General features: G+C 57.6%; 7 protein-coding genes across 7 annotated transcripts; 3 read left to right on the forward strand and 4 right to left on the reverse strand.

The window, feature by feature from the left end:
* The first annotated feature begins 152 nt into the window (after nucleotides 1–152).
* On the forward strand, nucleotides 153–3825 carry SCHCODRAFT_02610942 (glycine dehydrogenase). Its single transcript, XM_003038681.2, has 7 exons — nucleotides 153–788; nucleotides 840–1435; nucleotides 1484–1551; nucleotides 1601–2457; nucleotides 2508–2842; nucleotides 2896–3580; nucleotides 3631–3825. Exons 1-7 carry the CDS (start codon nucleotides 393–395, stop codon nucleotides 3664–3666), a joined length of 2973 nt encoding a protein of 990 aa, XP_003038727.1. The 5' UTR covers nucleotides 153–392; the 3' UTR covers nucleotides 3667–3825.
* On the reverse strand, nucleotides 3795–5684 carry SCHCODRAFT_02610944 (uncharacterized protein). Its single transcript, XM_050344448.1, has one exon. It carries the CDS (start codon nucleotides 5665–5667, stop codon nucleotides 3949–3951), a length of 1719 nt encoding a protein of 572 aa, XP_050202221.1. The 5' UTR covers nucleotides 5668–5684; the 3' UTR covers nucleotides 3795–3948.
* A 672-nt stretch (nucleotides 5685–6356) lies between these two features.
* On the forward strand, nucleotides 6357–6772 carry SCHCODRAFT_02696647 (protein translocase SEC6; the record flags this gene model as incomplete). Its single annotated transcript, XM_003038680.2, has 5 exons — nucleotides 6357–6419; nucleotides 6468–6501; nucleotides 6553–6640; nucleotides 6693–6707; nucleotides 6760–6772. The coding sequence occupies 5 exons, from the start codon at nucleotides 6357–6359 to the stop codon at nucleotides 6770–6772; spliced, it is 213 nt and encodes a 70-aa protein (XP_003038726.1).
* A 390-nt stretch (nucleotides 6773–7162) lies between these two features.
* On the reverse strand, nucleotides 7163–8673 carry SCHCODRAFT_0269918 (uncharacterized protein; the record flags this gene model as incomplete). The annotated part of the gene is made up of 9 exons (XM_003037341.2): nucleotides 7163–7204; nucleotides 7265–7293; nucleotides 7350–7569; nucleotides 7617–7692; nucleotides 7740–7797; nucleotides 7964–8151; nucleotides 8200–8435; nucleotides 8502–8605; nucleotides 8661–8673. The coding sequence occupies 9 exons, from the start codon at nucleotides 8671–8673 to the stop codon at nucleotides 7163–7165; spliced, it is 966 nt and encodes a 321-aa protein (XP_003037387.1).
* A 399-nt stretch (nucleotides 8674–9072) lies between these two features.
* Nucleotides 9073–12301, reverse strand: SCHCODRAFT_02662981 (Vps51/Vps67 domain-containing protein; the record flags this gene model as incomplete). The annotated part of the gene is made up of 11 exons (XM_003037340.1): nucleotides 9073–9638; nucleotides 9691–9816; nucleotides 9870–10003; nucleotides 10054–10131; nucleotides 10181–10412; nucleotides 10463–11291; nucleotides 11343–11450; nucleotides 11506–11699; nucleotides 11753–11910; nucleotides 11968–12012; nucleotides 12072–12301. The coding sequence occupies 11 exons, from the start codon at nucleotides 12299–12301 to the stop codon at nucleotides 9073–9075; spliced, it is 2700 nt and encodes an 899-aa protein (XP_003037386.1).
* Nucleotides 12302–12445: 144 nt separating this feature from the next.
* SCHCODRAFT_02610954 (eukaryotic integral membrane protein) lies at nucleotides 12446–13901 on the reverse strand. Its single transcript, XM_003037339.2, has 6 exons — nucleotides 13596–13901; nucleotides 13374–13543; nucleotides 13210–13327; nucleotides 12951–13162; nucleotides 12755–12895; nucleotides 12446–12700 (listed from the first exon to the last, which is right to left on the reverse strand). The coding sequence occupies exons 1-6, from the start codon at nucleotides 13809–13811 to the stop codon at nucleotides 12547–12549; spliced, it is 1011 nt and encodes a 336-aa protein (XP_003037385.1). The 5' UTR covers nucleotides 13812–13901; the 3' UTR covers nucleotides 12446–12546.
* A 27-nt stretch (nucleotides 13902–13928) lies between these two features.
* Nucleotides 13929–14979, forward strand: SCHCODRAFT_02610957 (DUF1754-domain-containing protein). The gene is made up of 5 exons (XM_003038679.2): nucleotides 13929–14191; nucleotides 14238–14445; nucleotides 14499–14570; nucleotides 14625–14742; nucleotides 14795–14979. The coding sequence occupies exons 1-4, from the start codon at nucleotides 14115–14117 to the stop codon at nucleotides 14670–14672; spliced, it is 405 nt and encodes a 134-aa protein (XP_003038725.1). The 5' UTR covers nucleotides 13929–14114; the 3' UTR covers nucleotides 14673–14742; nucleotides 14795–14979.
* Nucleotides 14980–15065: the final 86 nt, after the last annotated feature.

Genomic DNA, 15065 nt, shown 5'->3' on the forward strand with positions numbered 1-15065 from the left:
GGGATACAATGGACTCTTCACACACATCACAAGGATCGACGATCATGACGCGCTCTTCCGAGCCACCTCTTGACAAAATATTTTTTCGCGGGCGTAGGCACGCGAATTGCCTCATCTGGTCCCACACCCGAATGTTGCCTCAAACCGCGAACGACGTCGGGCGCCTCTGGACGTCAACGAGCACCTGTACGGCTTGCCGACGGTCCAGAATGGGCTCAGCGCAGCGGAGAGGGACGTATCAGGCCGCGTGGCGTCCACCGAGCCATTCACCGAGTCTTATCATCGACTTTTAAAGCAGGAGGCAATTTGTTGTGAGGGTCTATAGACTTTCGGTCTCAGCTTCTTGTTCCTTCCCGCGACGCCCTCTGCTGTCGCTCCCCTCAGCGTCGAGCATGGTCAGCTACTCTGTTTCCGGACTCCGGCGGCTTGCACTCGTCAAGCCGCGCGCCACCGTGATCGCGCGCGGGCTCGCGAGCCTGAAGCAGCCCTCCTCCCTTTTCGCGCCTCTGGATACCTTTACGGAGCGCCATGTCGGCCCGGATGACAGCGAGACGTCCGCGATGCTCTCGAAGCTGGGGTACAAGTCGATGGAGGAATTCTTGGGGGATGCCGTCCCCTCCAAGATTCGCATTGCATCTACGACCGTAGACGACTCCTCAATCCCCGCATTCAGCGAGTCAGAGCTTCTGAAGAGGGCACGGGAGCTTGCGCAGAAGAACAAGCCCATGAAGAGCTACATTGGCATGGGCTACCACAACGCAGCTGTTCCCCCTGTTATCCTCCGCAATGTACGTCCCTATCTAATCTCAACGAACATCGGCTAATTCGGCGAATCTCAGGTGCTCGAAAATCCCCAGTGGTACATGCCGTACACTCCCTACCAGCCGGAAATTGCGCAGGGACGGCTCGAGTCCCTCGTCAACTTCCAGACCATGGTCATGTCTCTCACAGGCATGGACATCGCAAATGCATCCCTACTGGATGAGGCGACTGCAGCCGCAGAAGCTATGGTTATGGCATACACCCAGTCAGGCCAGAAGAAGTCCACCTTCCTCGTTGACTCCGGCGTCTCTCCGCAGACTTTGTCGGTACTCCGAGTTCGCGCCAAGGGCTTTGGCATGCAGGTCGTGGTCGGTGACATCGATGAGCTCGTCGCGGACGAGGCTCTGCGTCCTTCCGCCTGTGGTGTTTTGGTTCAGTACCCAGACGTCAACGGCGCCGTCAAGGACTTCGAGGGTTTGACGAAGACCGTGCATGGCTTCGGTGGTCTCGTCGTGGCTGCTACCGACCTCTTGGCCCTGACGATGCTCAAGCCGCCTGGCGAATGGGGCGCTGATATCGCGCTGGGTAACTCGGCACGATTCGGTGTTCCGCCTGGATACGGTGGACCTCATGCCGCGTTCTTTGCGGTGACGGACAAACTGAAGCGCAAAATGTATGCGCTTCATTCATACCATTGGGAACTATCCTGACCATTTCGCAGGCCTGGTCGTCTTATTGGCCGTAGTCGCGATGCTACTGGAGCGCCGGCCTACCGATTGGCTTTGCAGAGTACGTCTCGGCGTATGCATCTTCGTGACCTGTGTCTGATCCCGTTCAGCGCGCGAGCAGCACATCCGTCGCGAGAAGGCGACTAGCAACATTTGCACCAGCCAGGCCCTACTCGCTAACATGGCCGCCATGTACGCTGTATACCACGGCCCAGCCGGCCTGAAGCGCATCGCGAACAAGGTCCACGGCTTCGCGCAAGTGTTCAGGGCGGCGGTTGAGTCGTACGGCTACACCTGCGTCAACGACTCGTTCTTCGACACAGTTACGATCAAGGTTGATAAGGCGGGCGATATCCTCGCGTCGGCTGAGGAGGCGGGCATCAACCTTCGCCCTGTGGACGCCACGCACGTCGGCGTTACCTTCGACGAGACGGTCAGCCCGGAGGACCTTGTCAAGCTCCTGAACCTGTTCGCCCAGTCGCCCGTGCAGCTATCGTCCCTCCAGACTCCCACCAGCCCCGCCATCCCCGACCCCCTCCGCCGCACCTCCGACTTCCTCGAGCACCCCGTCTTCAACAAGCACCACTCCGAGACCGAGATGCTCCGCTACATCACCCACCTCGCCTCCAAGGACCTCGGCCTCGCGCACAGCATGATCTCGCTCGGCAGCTGCACCATGAAGCTCAACTCGACGAGCAGCATGATCCCGCTGACGTGGCCCGAGTTCGGGAGCGTGCACCCGTTTGCGCCGTTCAGGCAGGTGGAGGGGTATCTGACGGTGATCAAGGAGCTGGAGGAGGATTTGTGCAAGATTACGGGCTTTGCGGCAGCGTCGTTGCAGCCGAACAGTGGTGCGGCGGGCGAGTATGCGGGTCTGTCGGTTATCCGGGCTTACCACGAGTCGCGCGGGGAGGGGCACCGTAACATCTGCCTTATTCCTCTGAGTGCGCACGGCACGAACCCTGCTGTGAGTATCGAGTCCATTTTGTGCAAGCACTTCACTCATGTGTCATTTAGTCCGCCGTTATGGCTGGCCTGAAGGTCGTCCCGGTCAAGGCTCTCAACGATGGCAGCCTCGACCTGGAGGACCTGAAGGAGAAGGCGGAGAAGCACAAGGACAACCTTGCCGCTTTCATGATCACCTACCCCTCCACCTTCGGTGTCTTCGAGGCCGGTGTTCAGGATGCCTGCAAAATCATCCACGACAACGGCGGTCAGGTGTACCTGGATGGTGCTAACCTGAACGCTCAAGTTGGTCTCACCAACCCGGCGACCTGCGGTGGTGACGTTTGCCACCTGAACCTCCACAAGACCTTTGCCATTCCCCACGGCGGTGGTGGTCCTGGTGTCGGGTACGTCTTGGCTATCTGGTCTTGTTCGAAAAATCTTTCTGACGTCTCTCCAGCCCCATCTGCGTTGCTGAGCACCTTGCTCCCTTCCTGCCCACCCACCACGTTCTCGACAACCCTGGCAAGCATATCGACGCCGTCGCGGCTGCGCCCTTTGGCAGCGCCTCGATTTTGTTGATCTCCTGGGCCTACATCAAGATGCTCGGCGGCAAGGGCCTCGCCAAGTCCTCCCAGATGGCCCTGCTTAACGCCAACTACATGGCCGCGCGCCTCGCCGGGCACTACAACCTGCGCTACAAGAACCACAAGGGCCGCGTCGCGCACGAGCTGCTCATCGACCTCGCGGACTTCGACAAGAGCGCGGGCCTCAAGGTCATGGACTTCGCGAAGCGGCTGCAGGACTACGGCTTCCACCCGCCGACGTGCTCGTGGCCGATCTCGACGTGCATGCTCATCGAGCCGACGGAGAGCGAGAGTCTGGAGGAGATCGATCGGTTCTGCGATGCGATGATTGAGATCAGGAAGGAGGCGGAGGAGGTGGTGAAGGGGGAGCAGCCGCGGGAGAACAATGTCCTGAAGAACGCGCCGCACCCGATGTCGGTGCTGGCGGTGTCGGACGCGGACTGGAACCGGCCGTACTCGAGGGAGAAGGCGGCGTACCCGTTGCCGTACCTTAAGGAGAAGAAGTTCTGGCCGACGGTGTCGCGCGTCGACGACGCGTACGGTGACATCAACCTTGTTGTAAGTGTCTTCAACGCATTTGGTCGCATGATTGCTCACCATTGCCTCAGTGTGACTGTCCCTCTGTAGAAGAGCTGGCCTCATAAGCGCTTGCTTGCGTGATAGATGGGTAGATGGATTGCATGGGTTCTGTACTTGGACTTTCAACACATTTTGTAGACAGCGCACGTTCAACCAGCGCCACAGGCATGTATATCATTACAGTGTAATTATTACTTTTCGAGCATTGCTTTCTACACTACGATGGGTGGGATTTAGGCTGAGAATTGCTCTGTCTTATCGGTGAGCCGCCCATGCAAACTGATTCAGTCGACGATGTATTCACCTGGTAGTATTGGCTTCTAGATAGACGAAGATAGACGAGAGTGCTATTGACGACCCCTTTCCCGCAAGAACTCTCCAAGGTCCTTCCAGTTCTGCGGTAGTTGGTCGTAGAGATGCGGCAAATGTTCTCGTATCCGATGGTAGACCTGCGCCTGCACCTCCGGCCATGGCATGGTGAACTTGAGCAGGATGAGGATGCATCCAATATCCGGCTCGACCTGCTCGCCGCCCATCTGCACGCACACCACCTCTACCGCCTCGCTAAACCTCCGCATCCGACACAAGCACTCCACCCAGCTTTGCCAGTTCTTGAGGTTCAGCCGGAAGTGCGTCCGGAACAGCTTGTCCATGATCTGCACCGCCGTCTGCCACGCCCGCGCCCGTCCACACGCATCCAGCACGATGCTCACCGCCGTCGGATTAATCTGCCCCTGTAGGTCTAGCGTCTGCCACACGCGATACGCGTCGGCGAAGCAGCCCAGTCGCTGGTACGTGTCCATCAGCGTGTTCCAGATCCCCGGGCCCGGCGTCAGCGCCGCGTCGAGCGTCAGCACGTCGTGAATCTGGCGTACCATGCCGACGAGCTCGCGGCGAAGCGCCATCGCGGCCTCGGGGTCTACATCAGAGCGCGCGTCGAGGGATATCTCCTGGATCTCGCGCAGGACGATGCCGTAGACCTCGATGGCGGTCGATGCAGCGTCCCCCCTAGCGCGCATGTCGCGCACGACGTCGAAGTAGAGCTTGAGCGGTGGCCCAGTCGACCGACGAAAGCGCAGCCGACAGATTCGCGCGAGGACGGCGGCGTAGCCGGGCGCGTCGAGCGTCGAGCGCGCGTTCTCGTACGCGGCGTAGGCGGCGTCCTCGGTCTTGGCGCAGCGCATGAAGAAGATGGCGGTGGAGGCGGCGCGCTGGCCGGGGTGGACTTCGATCTTGTGCTTGTCGATGAGGTCGAGGGCCTTTGTGAAGAAGCCGCGGTACTCCTGCGGTTCGGGGGCGCTGGCAAGGCTACGGAGGAGTGCGTCGTACATCATGCCGTAGAGGAGGGCTTGTGACTCGCTACCTGGCACATCGGTAGGCGCAACGTCGTCGTGTATGGCTACCGCACGGTCAAGGTCGTCGCGATCGAAGTTGTCAGTCCCATAGCGGCAGAGCAACTGTATGAGTGGGAAAGCCATCGCAATATTGGGGACAACGCCGCGATCCTTGGCAGTGTCGTACAGCTGTAGCGCGTCCTTCTTGCTTTTGTTCTGGCAGCAATTCTCGATGACGACGGCCCATTGCTCTGCAGTTGGTTCGACGCCGAACGTCTCTTGCAAATGCTTGAGAGCACTGACAGATTTCGATCCTCGCAACACAGCATTGAGTAACCGTGGAGTAAGGGGTCGACCCGAACTTTGCAGGACCTTCGCGGCTGAGAACAAGCCCTTGCTCGTAGCCTGGGTGGCAAGTCGTGCAGCAAACTCGGCTTCCTCTGCGTCTGCTTGCGCATCTGCAGAGGGCGCCCCGAAGTAGCTCTCGTCGTACATCCGTGCAATTTTGAGGCCGTGATGCGGGTGCCCCCGCGCGTCGTACTCTTCGCGCAAGAGGTCGGCGATCGCATGGTCGTGCGGTACGCCAAGGTCCTTGAATTCGCGCAGGATGGCTGCGAACGAAAGGGGGCGAGGGAAGTACTGCGCCGCGCTGTCCTTCATCGCCCACCGTGCGCGAATGACAAGCTCTACAGTCTCCGTCGTAGGACGTGCCGCCGGGCCACACGCGTGCATGGCGGTCACGATCGTCGAGGCAAGGGCAAAGTCCGTGCAGCCGACATTCGGGAGACCACGGATGGCTGCATGGAAGGGTTCCGTGGTGAGCTGGTCTGCACCGGGGAGCTTCGGTATGCGCGCGACGAAGCGTGCGAGCGGGTCCTTCCTCCCGGCCTGTACGAGCGTCTCCACGATCGTTGTGTATATTTCATCGTCGGGGGGCTGCCCAAGGAGCGCGGGGGTGTCCTGCAAGATGTCGATAATCCGCCGGAAATCCTGCATGCGCCCGGACTGCGCCAGGATGCGGAGGATGTGGATGAGCTGGTCCTTGGCGAGTCCGGCGGGTGCAAAGAGCGTATTCCGCGAGTACTCAAGCTCCTGCGCAACAGCAGGGTAGTACGCATGAATCTCGGACGCGCGGGAGGAGGATACGAGGGAGCGGAGGAGCTCCTTGAGGACGCCGAGGCGCGTCGTCGGCTGGCTACCGCTGCTGCTGGCATACCTGCGAGCGCCGGGCGCGGTGACGGCGAGCTGCCTGCGGAGGGCGCGGGCTACAACGGGCAGACGCGGTTGCAGCATTCATGCGTGCGCCTGCGGATAGTGAGCTTTGGTTCGCGGACTGGCTGGCTGTGCGCGCGCTTACCGGCCGATCAAGACAAGGGACACGTCGTGGGAATCACACCTCACGCTCCTTCCTCCACGCCACCATGTCCGACAAGATCAAGGAATTTATCGAGATCCCCCAGCAGTTCGTCCGTGAGGGCAACCAGGTGCGTAGTGCGCTATCTGAGTACTAGAAGGTCGCTCAACTCCAACAGTTCCTCACTCGTTGCGCAAAACCGTCCTCCAAGGGTGCGTGTCATGCGCGCGTCGTGTTCCCCCGGCCCCTCTGACTCTTCCCAGAGTACATCCAGATCTGCAGGGCAGTCGCTGTCGGCTTCGCCATCATGGGCCTCATTGGCTACTTCGTGAAGCTCATCCACATACCCATGTACGTCCCCACTCTCCTAAACTTGCCCCGTGGTACTGACGTGTTCGCCCAGCAACAATATCCTAGTGTGCGTATTTGCTGAAATTCCTTTCCCCCTCTTTGTTGACATAGAACTACAGCGGAGGAGCATAGGTGCCGCTCGTTGTACACTCTGTACCGTCTTTCTTTTTATACACTGCTGGGGGAACACATCGACGGCGGGAAACTCCATTTCCATCCGAGTGAAAGACTGCCCAAAACTACAACAAGACCCAGGCAAGCACCAATTACTATATTCATACCCTCTCCGAGCGTGTCTCCGTTGTTACCGAAATTACGGTCAAATCCCTGGGTCGCGCGCTGGGTATGGCCAACGACGCTTGCGACGACAATATGCTGTGCTTCGTGTCCACAGACAATATTCGCCACGCTTGTAACAGATCCTGCGCGCCTGGTCAGCCTTGTACAGCTCATACGTGACATTGTCTTCTCGCCTTTTGCGTCCCAAACACTACAACGGCGGCCAAAGGCACTATGATCTCGTCAGTCGACGACAGCATACTGGAATCGCTTTTCACTCACGTCCTGCTTGCACGAAGTACGGCCACGCCGAGAGCGCATCTGCCAGGAATATGGCGGACGCACTAGAGAGTACGTGAGCATCTCGCCAACCTCTGCAAATGCATACGACGCGCCTCAAGGTAATTATTGAATACACGTTGAAGATCACCACCCGCGTGAACATGTATATGGTCGTCTGCCGTCTTGCCATCGGGAACATCCGCGAGATAGACGTCCAAGATTTGTACAGTTTGATGCCGGCGAGGACTGAAAGGCGTCAGCATACGGGGCATAGGTTTCCAGGCGTTTTGCTCCTCACCCTCGAATATAATGACGAACAGCAAAGCCACCGCGGTGTACCCTGGTACAGCGTAATGTCGACTGTAAGCCTATCAGCCCCCACGTTCCCGACCATTCCAATGTGAAGCAAACTCACAAAGGATCCTTCAATATCGTACAATACAACCCATTCGACGCGTTTACGGTCTCCGGATATTTTGCGCCTAGCTATACTCACGAGGTCAGTTTCCGTTGCACTAGTCGTCAACGAGCTAATCACCCACCACAGCAGAGGCGACCGTATATGCCACAAATACAACGTATGGGAGCGCAAGACTCTATATGGGGAAGGGGTGTGAGCATGCGGTGAAGCGCGTTGGCATGAGGTGATGTGGAATGCCGTTTGATTAGGTAGAGGCTCAGTTGATGAGTTCAATCGAAAGGTCAGAGCATCGCTGATCGCGCGCGACACGCACGAATGTCAGGCCCGCCGAATGTGGCCACCAGGCATAATTGGTGATGGTAATCGGTGAGTGAGGTGTCCGAAAAGTATTCCACATCTGCGAAAGAGGAAGGTAGGCGAGGGAAGGAGCAGATATGAGCATGCGTGAAGGTGAATTGAGCTCTCACGACGCACCTGAATAACGACGATGAGACCTGCGGTAGAAGCCCTGTCGATGGGAAAGTCAGTAACTCTATCCCGATTTCCCATCGTAGTGCAGCGCTGCAGTTATACTGACATCGTCGGCGCCCCGTGAACGAGGGCCTGCTGCGCCTGGCATAGCGCAGAGGGCTTGCCGGCAGGATCGAATTGCTCGTCCTGCTGCCGCCCAAAGATCCTGTCGAGGGGTGAGCGAGAGATAGGGATAGAGAAGGGGGCGACGCGCAATAGCATATAACTCAACGAATAGATAAACAGGGAGATGAAGAGATTGATCATGGTCGGATGTCGCGATGCATGTCTAGAGAGTAGGACCTGGGAACACATACGCGCCCGCGTCAGTAACGAGCCCGAAGGGGGAGGGTGAACACAATCACGCACCGTGCCAATGATGATAGGTAACCCAACGAGTCCACCCGCGACATGGAGGAATGTGTAAAGTGCAGTCAAGTGCTGCAAGTTGGGAACCGAATCCGAGATGCTGTCTGCGTGCCACCGCTTAGTAGACGCCCCTAACTGAGAGTGGCAAGCACGACGCACCCGTCCCGGACATTCGCCTTCACCGCTCGCTGGCGCAGCCGCTATAGGTACATGTACACGCGGGAAAGAGTAGCAGTGAAGGAAGGGAAAGTTAGAAGAGAACCCACGAACGTGAAATCAGCCGGCTACAAACAGGAGTCCTGCCCACGATCCGTATGCCGCCTCAGTCGCACGCACCTAAATTGCACACCTCCCGCGCCGCCGCGCTGTCTGACATCCCGATCCCCGGGTCTGACCTGGGACCAGCATCTGGATCTGACAACCAACATGCAAATTACGAAGCGTGACACGCGACGGACATCTATCAACCCTTTTCCGGCGTCGAAGGCCTCCATCCGGTGGCAAAGGTCCCACCCGCCCCTGTCCCGCCACCGTCGTAAACGTTCTGCTCCCGCCCGCTCCCGCCGATCGATCACACCGTCCCGCCCGCGCCGCCGACGAGCAGCAGCCCGAAGCGCGCGCCAGGCTTTGCGAGCTCGAGCGCGGGCTGGAACTCCTGCCCGACCACGGGCGTGCCGTACCGCAGCAGCTCGCTCTTCGCTCCCTCACGCGCGGGCAGCAAGCCTGCGAGCAGGACCTGCACTCGCGCAAGGTACGCCGCCGCGCCGCGCTCCAGCTCGGCCGCGTCTCGTATTTCGCCCTGCGGGTTGAGCTGCGCGAGAGCCGGATGAGTATGCGTGTCGCGGGGAGGGTGGGCGAGACTCGGGCGTACCTGCTGGATTTTGTCGTCCAATACGGAGGCGATGTCGCTCCAATCTGGACCCCAAAGGCCAGTTAAGGCGCGCAGGAAACCGGCGTCGCAGAGGGCATGGAAGCCCTCGGATTTCCATCGGTCTGTTGCGAGTTGCTGGAGGAAGAGACGGAGGGTGTCGCCAGCAAGCCGTTGCTGCCGCGTCTGGTCCCGGTGGAGCCCCAGTTGCTGAACAGCGTTCGATAGTTCGCACAACGCATTAACGAGCGCAAAAGAGGGTGAGAAAGCTACAAAAATGCTCTTGAGCAATGTGCTCGAAGACGCAGAAGTGTTACTGACCTGCAGTTGATGTCCCCGTAACGCCAGGCTCATGTAGCTTGTGTTGGTGTATAACGCGGTCTACCGTGTACATTCTCCATTGATCAATAACACGGTCGTGCAGATCTCTGGTCTTCACCCGGAAATCTGGATAATTATCAAGGCACGCCCCCTCGGCAAGTGTCACAAACTCCCCGTACCTTCGCGAAATTCATCGCTGCAACTCAGGTCTCTGACGAAAGATGAACCGGTGTTGAGATTCTCTGCAAGGCGGCCGACGAAGAGAAGGCTATGAATGGAAGAATCTGCGAACGTTTGAGGATGGATGATGAGGCTGGTACAAGCACATGCATACCTGTAAGCTCTCCGCCACCTTCCACTGACGACGCCATAACGCGCAAAACGTTGGTACAGACAGCCTCGGCGTCTGGCCGACACGTCGCCCGAAGTTCATCGAGAAGGCTGAAGAACGATTAGTACCAGCCAATATCGCCATCAAGATCGCACTTACCGTGCGTCGGTCTCAGATGCGTGGCCAATTATATGCGCAAAACTCTGCTGCAATGTCCGAGCACAGTCTTCCAACGCGGATAGCACATCATTCAGCAAAGTTGTTCGACCGAGAAGCTGATATCGCAGTGATGTTTTGTACTTGTGAAACAGACCGTCGCCGTGAGTTGACCCCATTTGTGCAACGGCAGGGAGCGACGGGGCTTGGAAGAGGAACTCCAGAGGCGAGCTATCTTGATGAACGTCAGCCACATACCCGGGATGCAAGGCCATGCCTCCTCACCAATTGTGGGCTCGCCGCCAGTCTTTAGAGTCGAAACGGCAGCGGTGAGCTGCCGCTCAAAAGCCCGCTCCGCATCAAGGAATGCCGCCTTCCAGATCCCGACCAGACGTTGCCGACACAAGTCGTCGAACACGGACTCGATGTGTGTAGCTTCTCCTCCCTCTAGTCCTGATTCTCCCGCAATCCATTTCAGGATGGCCTTCCGGACGCCCCAGACCTCCTTGACCGTTTCCAGGTCCGCAAACCACCGCTCAATGGCTGTTTTGAGGTTCTTGCAGGATGTGCGGAACCAGGCATCCAAGCGCTGGGTGAAGTCGTCTTGCGAAACGGTCGAACTGGAGGAGCTGAGGTCGACATAGGGCTTGTATGCTCGTAAGGTCGGTGGCAGAAGTTGGAAGTGTGTCGAGGATGGCAACGTTGCAAGAAGGGATTGGGTTGTCAATGATAGATCCACCGGAAGGTCAGAGATCTCGTGCGAGTCTGACTGGATGAACTGAAGTACGCGAAGGGCCAGTCCCGGCGAAGTTGCGTCATCCCGGTATATGCGCCGCGCCGAAATGACCGTGTGCGCGATGAGCTGCAACGCGGCCAGTACAGCATCTCGTACTTCTTGCACGGGCTTCCTACGCGCTCCCGCACCCTTCGCATCCGTTGCGACTCCATTCGAAGTTGTTGGTGTTGAAGGAGTACCAGGCCGAGAGATCTCGCGAGGGTTCCGAGAAAGCATCGTCTGTAGCGTTCTTGACCTTTGGGATAGCAGGGTGACGAACGTATCGGTAAGTGGCCTGGCGTCCAGAAGATGCAGGGTTAGCAGTGTAGCACAAGTGTCCTGGGAGGCTTGTCAGAATGGCCTCGTTGAGCAGAGGAATTCGTCACGGACCTCGTCTGATGCATCGTGCAATCGTAAGTGGAGGGCAGCTTTGTGTATTATTTGTGACCGAAACTGCGCCACCACCTCCCACTGGCGTTGAATGAGGGGGAACTGAGCCTGTCCGTGACGTATCTTCAGCAAGCGCGTCAATTATCATAGTGCTCGCTCTCACCATCACATCTATCCCACTTCGCGACCATGTCTCTTCATCGTCGTTCTGGAGTAGTGCTTGATGTACGACTCGCGACAGGAGGAAAAGCCAGGCGGCTGAGAAGTACTTCTTGCGCTCGAGCAATCGCCACAGATGCTCGGGTGCATCAAGGAGCAACTTCAGGTGTGCGGAAAGCAATTGCAAAGCATGTAGGTCTGGTGGTTGGTTGATAGTCGGTACGGCATTGAACGAATGTCGGCAAACGCACCATCGTCGCTTCTCACGGAAGTCTCCTGCGAGACTGGAGGAGGCTCTTGCGCCTGTATCTCCGTCTTTGCCTCCTCTAGGTCCTGCAAGACGCGCTTTGACGACTGCGAGATGGCGATGATGGATGTAGACGCCTGCAGAAGGTCGCGGTACCGTTCTCTGCGCTTTCAAGCTCGGGGTCAATTATGAGATGGCACAGCGAGGTCACAGACGCACCCAACCATGAGCCGTAGCTCCTCCTGCTTCGCGTCCGCATCGGCGCTGCGGGCGAAGTGCGCATTAAGCCAAGAAGCGTAGGAGGAGCAGGAGGGGACGCGTACCGCAAGCGCGTTTGGATCGCCTTGACTTCACTGATCGTATGCTTGGTGAATAATTCATCTGGATCTAGGGCGGCGCCTTCGTGGACGGCTTTGGATATGGAAGCCGTTCGTCGAGACTCATTTATGGTCGTCCTCTGCAACAGGGATGGCTTATGGACATGCTGAGGCGTCCATGGCGGTGCAGCGTCTCCATTCTGTACGGTCGTCGTTGCCGAGCTGCTCCTCGACATCGACGCGGAGTGCTTCGACATGGTCGGGGGGGAGGACCGCGCTGTTCCGCGTTCGCCATCCCCGAGCACCGGACCGCGCCCCGCCATCACTGCGCTTGAGATTATGAATTACGTAAAGCGCATTTCTGGCCTCAGTTCAAACTACGAATCCCAACTCCAGCTGCTTTCTAGTTCGACTTGAGCGCAAGCAGTACAGCGTGTCAACATTATCGGTGGGTTAGGTATAAAGTCATATAGCTACGGAACTACGCCTTGCTTTGTTGGCTCTCCGACTCCGGCACAGAGCCATTTTCCTGCGCCGCAGTAGGCGCAGATCCATTTGCAGATGGGTTGGAGGACGACCCAGCTGCCGGGGATGCGTTCGCCACTCTCTGATCCAGGGCCTTCAAAGCCATCGCACTATGGAGCACAGGCGTTAGACGATACTCGAACGCTTTGAGCGTGTAGACGTACCGTCGTCTCTCGGCCTCCGCACGCGCACCACCCGGCACTTGTTGGTACATCCCACTCTCCAGATCGGCAACCGAGGTGGGCAAAAGATGAAGGCGGTTCGCCATACTGTACACAAAGTTTCCGAGGTGCGTAAGCGGGTAACTGTGCTCGGGTAAGCGGCAGGAACTCCCGGAACAAGAGATCAAGCAAGACGTACTGCGCGAAGGTAGGGAACCAGGAGAGCAGGGAAAAGGTTTCGCTCCTGTCGCCATAGGAGACGACACCGCCGACCGATTCACCGCTGTTCTTCTTGTAGAAGCGCAGATAGATCCAGCCCACGAACCATCCGAATTGAATGACGATCCACGGGCATTGGAATCCAACGATGCAGAGAACGGTAGAAAGCGTGAGGTAGGCCATAGGAATGTTCTGAGGACGGTCAGCCTTCCTTCTTTTGATATGCGAGCAAAACTGACCTTAACGCGCGTCTTAAGGACGCCCATAACTTGTACTTGATGTTCGGGTATGAGCTGCGTGAACGCCACTAGGATGGCGGTCTGCAGGGCCATCTGGCCGTGGTATTCCATGCCATATCTGCTTCGCGGTCAGATCCGAGTACAAGCAGGGAGGAGGCACGCACAAGAATAACTCAGCATTCGACAAGACCATGTACTCGATCCAGTTGAGACCGAAAGCGATGATATTTGAGAACCCGACGGAGACGACGATGAACTTGATAATCTCGACGCTTCCCCATAGGTTCTCCAAGTACTTCAAGGATGCCGGAACAAACACCAGAGTCGCTATGAACTGAGGGGAATGAGTATGGCGATCGGAATAAATGCGTCAGCCTGACGCGTACCTCCAGCAGGCTTGTCTCAATGAGCGCCGACGTAACAAATGTCCATGGGTAGAAAATGCTCGCGCCGGGAATCAAAGTCAAGTATGGCGTGGACTCAACACCCGACCATCGCAGCCAAGCATAGAGGGCTGATGAGAGGACGGTCGCTGCCGTAAACGCGCGCGTAACGGGTGGTATGGACTGGATGACCGCCGCGGGCGACGAGAGCAAGACCATGATGGGCTTCGGGGACGGATGGAACGAAGGGCGGTCCTTCGTGCGGGCGGGAGATCGTCGCGGGTCGTGAAGGCGCTCGACAGCGCGCAGTGGGTCACGCTGACTTCGTGACAAACGTGACGATCCATCTTGCTTTGCGCACTCATCTCGGCGGCGCTCAGACTCTGCGTGCAGCTCTGGCTCAAGCCTCACTGAGGCTTTCGCTCTTTCATCCACAATACTAGGTGGCTGCTACTTAACTGCATCGGTACCCAGAAGACTGCGGGCCAATTTGGGCTTGCTGGACCTCACCAGCGTTCAGTAATGTCGGATTATGTAGTCCCCATCGGGGGCTCCCTGAAGCTCAAAGGTGGTGTGGTTGAGGGGGGCATTGTGAAGAAGTACGTCCGCCTTATTTCTGGTGCTTCAGCAATTCACCTGCTGCAGGAAGAAGAAATCAAAGCACAAGTCGAAGTCGACAGAATCCGAGGTCGATGTTGAGCGCAAGCGGGTTAAGGAATTGTTGCTGAAGAACGATGATGATGAGCCATCGCCTGCTGGCAGCGGAAGAAATTCACCTGCTGTGGGCGGAAGCTCCAGCGTTGATCGTAGGACTGACGCGGAGAAGAGATTTGAGGAAATTCAGAGACGACGAGTGAGTGACAAGGCGGCACAAAAAATCTTCAGCAACTAAGGTGACTTCCGCAGCTCCAGCAGAAGGTCGCGAAGCTCGCGGGCAAGACACACAAGGAGCGCGTTCAGCAATTCAATGAGAAATTAGTGAGTGTACAGGACGACGCTGGATTTTCCGAGCGCGTTCTGACGTCCCTACAGGAATCTCTCAGCGAGCACCACGATATCCCCAAGGTTGGGCCGGGATAAGGCGCGCTTTTGCGAGTTTGGGCAACCGTGCTGCCCTCCGTGCTTGTAGGAAGGCATTTACTGCTTGCAGGTCCGTAATTTCTGCTTCCCGCTGGTCGAACATCAACTTACGGCCTTTTTAGCACACTATTCCGCGTCTCTCCTCGTGCGACACCCGCGGAAGTTCGACCACAGCTGTGTACGTCACCTATCTTCGTGTAGCGTACCTGTCGACCCATCTTGCGCACATTCTTGGGCGGCTCCCGCTCAAGACTGGTCCTGTAGTATCGTACGCTGGTTCAATGATCATATCTGTGTAGTCTTATAGGCGCAAGTTTGTGTATGAATGTGTGGAACCGTGACAATCGAGTGACTCCCCACGACTGGTAGCGTGCCAAAACGTTGTTGGTCCTT

Source organism: Schizophyllum commune (genome assembly GCF_000143185.2).
Source record: "Schizophyllum commune H4-8 unplaced genomic scaffold SCHCOscaffold_2, whole genome shotgun sequence".
Taxonomy (NCBI): domain Eukaryota; kingdom Fungi; phylum Basidiomycota; class Agaricomycetes; order Agaricales; family Schizophyllaceae; genus Schizophyllum; species Schizophyllum commune.

Excerpts from the sequence above, each read along its gene's own strand:
- SCHCODRAFT_02610942 (XM_003038681.2), top strand. The coding sequence starts at position 393 with ATGGTCAGCTACTCTGTTTCCGGACTCCGGCGGCTTGCACTCGTCAAG. Across the intron at positions 789-839 it reads CCCCTGTTATCCTCCGCAAT|GTGCTCGAAAATCCCCAGTG; the intron begins GTACGTCCCTAT and ends GGCGAATCTCAG. Across the intron at positions 2,843-2,895 it reads GGTGGTGGTCCTGGTGTCGG|CCCCATCTGCGTTGCTGAGC; the intron begins GTACGTCTTGGC and ends ACGTCTCTCCAG.
- SCHCODRAFT_02610954 (XM_003037339.2), bottom strand. The coding sequence starts at position 13,811 with ATGGTCTTGCTCTCGTCGCCCGCGGCGGTCATCCAGTCCATACCACCC. Across the intron at positions 13,328-13,373 it reads TCGAATGCTGAGTTATTCTT|ATATGGCATGGAATACCACG; the intron begins GTGCGTGCCTCC and ends ACCGCGAAGCAG. Across the intron at positions 12,896-12,950 it reads TGGTTCCCTACCTTCGCGCA|TTACCCGCTTACGCACCTCG; the intron begins GTACGTCTTGCT and ends ACCCGAGCACAG.
- SCHCODRAFT_02610944 (XM_050344448.1), bottom strand. The coding sequence starts at position 5,667 with ATGCACGCGTGTGGCCCGGCGGCACGTCCTACGACGGAGACTGTAGAG.
- SCHCODRAFT_02610957 (XM_003038679.2), top strand. The coding sequence starts at position 14,115 with ATGTCGGATTATGTAGTCCCCATCGGGGGCTCCCTGAAGCTCAAAGGT. Across the intron at positions 14,192-14,237 it reads GAGGGGGGCATTGTGAAGAA|GAAGAAGAAATCAAAGCACA; the intron begins GTACGTCCGCCT and ends CACCTGCTGCAG. Across the intron at positions 14,446-14,498 it reads AGGAAATTCAGAGACGACGA|CTCCAGCAGAAGGTCGCGAA; the intron begins GTGAGTGACAAG and ends TGACTTCCGCAG.